General features: G+C 37.5%; 1 protein-coding gene across 1 annotated transcript; it reads left to right on the forward strand.

Moving 5' to 3' along the window:
* The first annotated feature begins 820 nt into the window (after window positions 1-820).
* On the forward strand, window positions 821-2,833 carry LOC125575224. Its single transcript, XM_048764603.1, has 6 exons — window positions 821-1,066; window positions 1,153-1,425; window positions 1,523-1,735; window positions 2,194-2,354; window positions 2,428-2,502; window positions 2,587-2,833. The coding sequence occupies exons 2-6, from the start codon at window positions 1,158-1,160 to the stop codon at window positions 2,719-2,721; spliced, it is 852 nt and encodes a 283-aa protein (XP_048620560.1). The 5' UTR covers window positions 821-1,066; window positions 1,153-1,157; the 3' UTR covers window positions 2,722-2,833.
* The last annotated feature ends 6,534 nt before the right edge of the window (window positions 2,834-9,367 follow it).

Here is a 9,367-nt window from a genome sequence, read left to right on the forward strand (position 1 = left end):
ATCTCCCAACAACATCCATCAAATGTAACTCCCAGCAATATCACATGAAACAGCTAAAAGAACAAACACACACGATGTAAGAGTTTATCTAGAGATACCGGTGATTCCATGATTACAAACAATTTTGAACTCATTAGAAAATAAAACATATGAAACCAGCGCGTAGCGCCGGAATACCACTAGTATCATTATAAAAAATCCTGCAATGAATCATCTTCCATGTGACGCTGTGGAAAAGATTTTTTGTTTTTAATAAAATTTGCTTTAGGTTTTAGGTTTAGATTTAACATCCACATTTACATATATAAGAATACAAACTTTTCTATTTTTTTTAAATCAAATATTTTGATGATTACTAGGTTAGAAACGTATAAGTTACTGAATAAAAATAGAAAATACATAGTTTAGTATTACAATTTTAGTATATTGGTATTATTACTAATATTTGTAATTTAAATAATTAACACATCGGTTTCTTGGTTCGGTTCGGTTTTAAACCGAACTGAACCGAACCATTCGGGTTGGGGAAATTTTTAACCGAATGGTTTGAGTCGATTTCGGTTTGGTTTGAGTTGATTTCGGTTTGGTTGGTTCGGTTTGACTCGGTTTGATTCGGGTTTTTTGTCCACCCCTAGTCAAAAACTCTGACCTAATCCTTTTGTATATATTAGGATTATATCAGTTCTTCAAAGGCTATTGGAAAAACACAGACCGAAGCAGAAGGTGCGGAAAAAAAAGGGGGATTATTTTGCTATTGGGCTTCGAGTAGGATTGGGCCCATATCATTACAATCATCAACTTGAGCCCAAATCCATACTAATCCTTTTGGTCGGTGGAAGACTTGAAGATGAACGTGGAAAGGTTGTTGGCTCTCAGTTAGGTTTGGAATGGTAGTAAGTCCTCGCCCTTGATTGTTGGTTGAAAAGATGGGGAAAGCCCATCGGCCCATATAAACCAATCTAACATTTTGTATATAAGGTGAAGCTAGTTAGTTCCCTTTTATCTCGGTCTCATCCATCGCTCGCTCCATAGTTTGCCCTACCTAACGAAACGTTTCACATTCGAGGTGGGTGATCTTGATTCAACAACTTGAGTCAGTATAGATCAGCCGCGATTTGATTTTTTTTGTGAATATGAATTTTGATTTTGTAGGGAAAATGAACAAAAACAAGAACATGGCGAGGGAGCAGCATGAGGAGGAGAACGCGTTGGTGATATGGAACATCAGCAACTGCCCGATTCCTGATGGTCATGATCCTCTCCAGGTGGTTCCGAGAATACAAACGGCGCTGGAGAAGTTAAGACGCGATCGCCCCTATGGTCCTCTCTCCATCACTGCCATTAGCGACAACCTAACAGAGATCCCTGGTGAAGACGCCATGAGGAAGCTTTCTTCCACTGGAATCTCTCTTAAACATGCTAACCGTTAATCTTCTTTCTTCTCTCTCTCTTTTTACATTTTTAGATTTTTTTTTTTTAAGTTAGTGTTTGGATTCAGCATTGCCTTCCTTTTCTGAAACAGGGGTTCACACGGATTTGTATCAGTGGTCCCGTAGGAATCCTCCTCCGGCTACTATAATGGTCATAACCGGTCATGAGGAACTGGAACATTTAGCTTCTACATTTTCTGGCCTTGAAGTGAAAGGATACCGAATTCTTCCTACTTATCCTCAGCCAAACCCAGCTCCACCCTCTCTGCCTCCTAAACTCTGTTTCTGGGAAACTTTACTGTCAGGTGTTTCTCCTCTCTCTCTCCCTCCTTTCTTCTAACTTTTCCAAATGATTTTGGGTTCAGTAGTCCTAGCTGTGTACCAATAAGGTTCAAAATTGTGTGATTCTTATAAATCAGAATCTTGATAATATATAATTTACATGTGTCATCTTGTTCCAAATAAACCCGTTTTTAATTTTTAATTCCTTTCTCTACTGTACCTAACCAAAGTCACACAATTGATTCACGAGGGTTAAAAAATTTTATTAGTAGTTCATCCTTGAGTTTTCTGTTTATTATTTAGTTAGATCGGATCAAGTTGTATTTGATTTCAGTCGGGTCGATTTGTAATTGCAGTTTCTAAAACGTGAAACAAAATTGTTGAACTAGATTTTACAGAATTTATTATAACTGTGGAATTAGATCCTTTAGAATCTTTAAAGTGAATTCAACCCCTTTTATTTTGGTTTTGGTTTTCACAGATGCCGATAATAAACTGGAGACAACATCAAGACTTGTTTTTTCTTACCGGTTGGATCGTGGAACGGGTGAATCTCCCTGGTCTTGTTCAGTTTGCCATTTTGATGCCCCAAGTTTTGAAGATTTCACAAAGCACCTCAAGAGTGAAACACATGCTTATTTTGTAAGTATTTCACTGCTGAATTTGTCAATAACGTTTTTCATTCTGATATTTACCACTCTTGGTTGTCAATTAGGTGTGGGACAGGGTCGCAAGCAAAAACAAAGTTGATCGCACCAACCCTGATAACTTGCAGCTTGGTCGCTCAGAGGTAATGTGTTTAAATCATATCCATCTCATATATTCATAACAAGTTGCTTTTTTGATGCCCGTCTAAGACTGATTTCTTTTGCAGGAGTGGGACCTACTCGCAAAAGCTGGCATGATGCGACGCGCTGAAGTTCTGAAACTCCGCGGCGCTTTCGCTCCTCCTCGTTCGAGGCCAGTTGATGCCAACTCTTTTAAGGAACCGTTCAAATCTGGAGAATAGGAGAAGGTTTGTGGACTTTGCAATGAAATTCTTAGTTTTTTTTACAATAATGTTGGGTGCCTGTATTTGAAACTTTACTATGCATGGTAAAATAAAAGAACTTTATATCTCATTTTCGCTTTTCTTGTTGGGATCAACCTTCTCCATCTTCCGAATATCCAACTGTTTTTGTATATAGTTTCCTATATGTATCGAGTCCGCTTCAACTTTATACGTACCGTGTTCGGCCGCTTAGTTATATATATATATATAAAAATACTAACTTTTGTATATCTATTTTATATTATTAAAAGAGACTATAATAACAATTTTTGATTAGGTCTTCTTGGATTTGGATGATCCATAGCTTTGTAAAACTGAATCTGAGCCGACCAACCAAACTAAATAATTATATTAATACTATGTATATAGTTTACCCCAACAAAAAAGCTCCGACCAGCTCTTCTGAATACCGAGCAGCTTGCGAACACCACGCACGTGCAAAAACAATCACGATCAAATAAAATCGAGATATCTTCAGAAATACACCTTCATACCATTATAAACAAAAGGAAACTGAAGTGGATTATATTTTTTTTAATTTTGTTTATAGGAATTGCATATTATTCTATTTTTTCATTTTGATACTTTTTTTTATAAAAGATATTTAAATATAGTTTGACTGTAAGCAGAGCTTAAAAACTCGGAAACTAAAAAATATTTCTTATAATTTTTTTTCCATAGTTTTAGGAGATTCAACTTCTGTATATAACTTTATAAAAACTCAGGATACCAATTCCAATGTTTCATGTAGTCGTGTCCAGATCCGGTCTTGACTATAAGAGATATTTATGTAAAAGCGAGTTTTCCTATAAGAAAAAATACAAATTTTTAGGGCTATTATATGAAACCCTAAAATTTGAGGTTCTAAACAAGTATTTCATCCCCAAGGTCGGTCTACGTCTACTAGTTACCATTATATTTCATTTACTTGTTTTGATTTTTGTTTTCTTCTTAGGGGAGATTCTTCTTCCTCTTTTATATATATTTTTTTAAACACTTTCATTATAATACCCAAAGAACATACATTCAAAGTACAGAGAGGGATCAACGGTGATCCAAAGAACACAAAGAAAACAGAGGATTCCTAAATAAAAAGATCTCTAAGGCAATCAGGAAAACCTCTAGCAATGTAGGATTGAAACCAACGGCGAACCCATAATTTTTTTTATGTGGGGTCATAAATATAAAAAATAAAAAAATAAAGGTCATTAAGGAAGTTGAATCCGGGTTTGTGGGTTCATTTACTACTTTTTCAACCAAAACTATCAGTGTCAACTAATGTACATAGCTTAAAATTTTAGGTTTTATTGTTTTTGTGGTGTCAAGTGACCCCACATCACTACACGTGGGTCCACCCCTGATTGAAACATATTTTCGTTAACAACACTATTTAGCAATACGAAAAGCCACATTAAGGGCCTGGCGTGACTGCGATTCTACTCGCCAAGACAAACAATTATTAAGCAAAGAAGAGAGCTTCAGATAGTAGAACTTTAAAGCGGGCCAAACAGCAGGTTTGGATAAAGCTCCTACTAGAGTATGATCTTCACTAGAGAAGATAATGTTATCAAAGTGGAGGGATTTCATATTTTTAATTGCCCAGCTCCAACTTTCAAAAGAATATTCTGTCTTGCTGAGAATATTGTTGAAAGACCTTCTTCCACGAAGTAACACTTTTCCATCTGAATTCCTAAGAATCCAAGACGCTTCACATTCAAATCGATTTTTGTCCCAAACATAACCAATGTCACATTTCAACCAAGTAACATGTGGTGGTTTCCAGCCAAAAATAATTCTTTTCTTTCTTTCTAGATCAGTTGCACGCTCTTGGTCTTTTAAATCTTTAACTAAAAACCAGTGATCTATCTCTACAAAGATTGATCTCGTAATGGTTGATCCCACTGATAAACTTCCATTGAAGAGAAGACAATTTCTATTCTTCCATATTGACCACATAATCCAAGGGCCACTCCTTCTGATATTATAAGGACAACTTTGATTTTTCCCCACCTGTAGAACGTAGTAAATGTTGGAGTAGATGGAGAAGGGGTCAAAACCATTCTCTGGAATAGGAAAGTTACATAGAGCCCATGACTGCCTTACAATAGTACAAGTAAAAAGGACATGATTCATTGATTTTCCCTCCAAATCACAAATTTGGCATTGAGTGTCAACCTTCATTCCTCTTTCGACGAGATGATCAACAACAGGGATGGCACCGCTAATGACTTTCCAAAGAAAAATCTTAATTTTTGGTGCAGTTTTAAGAGTCCATATGCATTGCTTAATACCACTTAGTGAAGGCCGGGCTTGTCATGAAACTAAAGCCTCTTTTCTAGCATTCTTTTCTGCAAACCAATATCTAGACTTTACAGAATACTCTCCAGAGCGCGAATGGTTCCAGAAGTAGAAATCCGGTGAAGAAATAACTGGCTTTTTCTTTTAAATCAGCTCAATATCCTGTCTGTAAAATAGGTTCTCCAACTTCTGAAAGTCCTATAAGTGAGTGTTAGGAAGTAGGAGGTCTGATACCTTGAGGTTTAAGTCTACCAAGATATTCTTCATAAGAGGAATGCACAGCCTTTCTCCATCAACCAACTAAGGCGTACTCCAAACTGATATTGAAAGACCATTACCTATCATATGCCTTAAACCCTTAGCTAGGATTCCTCTGCCATAGAGGATGCTGCACCAAGCATATGAGGGTCTATTACTAAGAGGAGCTGATAAGAAAGCTCCATTAGGAAAATAGAAACTTTTCAAAAAATGGCTCAGAATAGACGACTGATCAGAGAGAATACGCCAAGCTTGTTTAGCAAGGAGAGCCTGATTGAATAATTCAATATCCTTAAAACTCATTCCTCCCAAATATTTTGAGGCACATAGCTTATCCCAGCTGAGCCAATGTATCTTGCCTTTGTCCTCCGAATCTTTCCACCAGAACGCTGTCATAGCAGATGTGAGATTGTTGCATGTGGTCTTTGGTAGTTTAAAACAAGACATAGCGGAATTGGCATAGCCATGGCAACAAACTTCAAAATGATCTCTTTTCCAACTAGACATCATGCCTTTCATTTTTTCCTGAATATATGCAAGCATTTCCACTTTCGAGCCACTAAAACATTCTGGAAGACCAAGATAAGTTCCAGCTCCACCTTCTGAATAAATTTGAATCTTTGACTGAATATGTTCTTTTAAATTCAGACTGATATTCTTACCAAAAGTGAGGGAGGATTTTAAAAGGTTTATGACCTGTCTTGTTGCTTCACCATACTTGTGTAAAATGTCTTGAAAGATCTGACATTGGTAAATATCAGCCTTGTAGAGGAACAGATTGGCGTCTGCAAAAAACAAGTGGTGAATTTCAGGACCATCCAAGTTGAATTGAATCCCATTTAAATCTCTCCTAGAAGCAGCTTGGTTCAGCATATGCGTGAGCCCTTCAGTGCAAAGAACGAAGAGAAAATGAGATAACAGATCGCCTTGTCTTAAACCTCTCTCAGGGGAAATGAAACCATATGATTGGCCATTCAAAAGAATAGAATAGTTGACCTTGGTTACAAAAGACATGATCCATCTAACCCAAAGATTATCAAAACCAAGAGACTGAAGAAGAGCTTTCAAATAGTTCCATTCAACTATGTCGAAAGCTTTTGACATATCCGTCTTAGCCGCCATGAAATATTTTGAGATTGCATCATGAGTTCTAAGGCTATGGACAGCTTCATGGGTGAGAATAATGTTATCAGATATAAGTCTATCTAATACAAATGCCGATTGAGTTGGAAAAACGATCTTTGGAAGAAAATGCTGAAGTCTGACAGCTAGGATTTTAGAAATAGTCTTGAACATAACCGAACATAAACTAATAGGCCGAAGATCAGACATCAGAGAAGCATTTGTCTTCTTTGGTATAAGAAAAAACTGTGTATAATTCCGTTCCGATGGCATAATACCCGTTTCGAAGAAAAACAGACTTCTTTGGTAAGTTGATCACCCGGAACATCCTAATATTTTTGAAAGAAAAACCCAGACATTCCATCAGCACCAGGCGCACTATCAGGTTTAATAGAAAAAAACTCCTTCCTTAACTTCATCTTTTGTAACTCTTCTAGTAAGAAAAAAATTCATATCACTTGTGACCCTTGCCAGAAGGTCACAAAGGAGATCAAAATAATCCACCGAGTTGGAAGATTTAAAAAGGTTACTGTAGTAATGAATAGCAGCTTGACCCTTTGAAGCTTCAGATCTTTGAAAACCCCCCATTAACATCTTGTAGCTTAACAATCTCATTCTTAGATCTCGAGACTTTAACTGCAGCGTGAAAGATTTTGGTATTTCCATCCCCATGTAAAATTCAATCATCTTTGCTCTTCTGTTTCCAAAAATTTTCTTCTTCTTTAGAAGCATAGACAAGAGATTTTGTTAGAAAGTTTAACCTGGAAGTAAATGGGTTCAACGAGGACTCCTCATGTTCTAGATCATCTTGAAGTTTAGAAATCCTTAGTGAAGAGTTAGACTGATTTTCCTTTTTCCATCTGCTTAAAGCCTTCCATAATCTGATACGATAGGCCACACAAAGGTTGAGATTTGAAGAAGAAGAGTTTCAGTCTTGATTTATGGTTTCAAAAACAAAAGGTTTACGAAACATCCTTTTATCAAATCTAAATGAGCCCATGTAAGCGTCTTGGGACGAGATCAACTTAATCAGAATAGGGCGATGATTAGAACCTCTTTTAGCAAGAAAAGCTTGATTGGAAGCTGGAAATTGATCAAACCATTTTTGATTTCCAAAAGCTCGATCAAGTTTACTTTGAATCCATAGGTTTTTGCCTCCCCATGTGAAACTATTCCCGGTACTTGGAAGTTCTAACATACCACATATTTCAATCATGTCTGAGAAGGCTTGAAAGGTGGAATCACTTCTTCTAGGGCCACCAATTTTCTCCTAATTGTTTAAAATTTCATTAAAATCTCCGAACATACACAAACTGCTTCTTCTGTTTATACTGAATCAAATCAAATGTTCCTAGATAATATGTCGTAGACTTATAGTTGGGTTGCCATATACACAAGAGACATAGAAACACTTATCTTCATATATGCTTTTACATCCAAGACATTCTTGTCTGCATACAAAATTTTTACTACAACAATGTTCTTCCAAAAAAGAGCAAGACCCCCCCCCCCCCCCCCCCCACGTATTAATCGGGTCAACAGTGTAGACATGATCATACCCAAGCCAACATTGCATATCTACTAGAGCATTCCTAGGATTCATGGTTTCCATTAGAAATAGCACCTCAGGAAAGTACGTATGTCGTAGCTCTGTGAGGCGTTGAACTGTCAGACCTTGAGGATCACCCAAACCCCGACAATTCCAACTGAGGAAACTCATTACGTTTTTGACGGTCCCTCATGCGGGACCATAATTGATGCATTGCTCTGTGCAGCCTTGGATGCATCAGCCAATTCAACTTATGTTTTCTTCTTGAGAGAAACGTCTTCCATCGAACCATGTCCTTTCTTCTTAGATGACCTGAAAGTTTCATCTAAATCATCTTTTGCTTTGCGTTTCTTGTTAGGACTCTCCTCATTTTGAACCAGAGTATAATGTTTTACTGAGCCTTTCGGGACTTTCTTCTGAGAGATAGGGAGTCTTTTGTATCTTCCATGCTTTCTCTTTGGTTTCTACTTAAGCATGGGAAAGCTTGAGAGCCCATCAAAAGGAATAGCTGATATTTGACTCAAAGAAGCTTGGCTAGGAGGAAGAAAGAGTCTGCAAAATACATTGGCCGTAGAGTTAGCCAATGAATGAGCAGCAAAGATCGCCGATGCCATAAGCTTTGGAGGTTGAGGATTGAGATTAGTGGATTGAAAGTCGTTGATACTTTTATCAAAGTTGAACACAATTCCCTTTCCTTTGTTTAAATCTGTAGTGAAGATCGGAGGAGGAATGAGCTGAAGCATCAACTTCTGAATAACTTGATTTTCCTCTGCTTCCTTCATCGAGAAGATCACTCTCTGCTCTCTAATGTGTCTATCTTCTTTGCTTGCGGCCAATAGATAGGTGTGCATTTCATGAAGTACTTCCGGAGCTATGCGAGGGCGACCAGATAGGGGATTAATACCAACTTGATCTTCTTGTAACACTCCAAACAGCGGATCATCTTCAGATAAGACTTGATGGTTTCTTGTAGAGAGAGAAGATCGTGGGTTGATAACCAAAGAAGCTTGCATGTTTTGAGAGTTGGCCAGGAGAGGACATATATCTTTTGCATGCGTGAGTCTTTGACAGCGAGTACATCTCTTATGAACTTTTTCATAGAAAAAGTATATAGTAGTTTGTTCTCCACCAGGTAAATTCAGAACCCTTGATCTCTTGAGGGGCTTGTTTACTTCAATCCGAATCTTGGCTCGAACATAGTCTTGTCTCTAAGATTTTTCTTGATCAAAGGATACTACTTCCACATGACCAATCAGCCCACACGCTCTGAGATGGCTGGTATTGTGTAGTGATTACCCAGAATATTCCTTATCCTGACCAAAATTGAGACGAATTGTAGATATCCCGATGGAGGTCTTTCTACCCATCTTTCTATAG

Source organism: Brassica napus, chromosome C8, assembly GCF_020379485.1.
Source record: "Brassica napus cultivar Da-Ae chromosome C8, Da-Ae, whole genome shotgun sequence".
NCBI lineage: Eukaryota > Viridiplantae > Streptophyta > Magnoliopsida > Brassicales > Brassicaceae > Brassica > Brassica napus.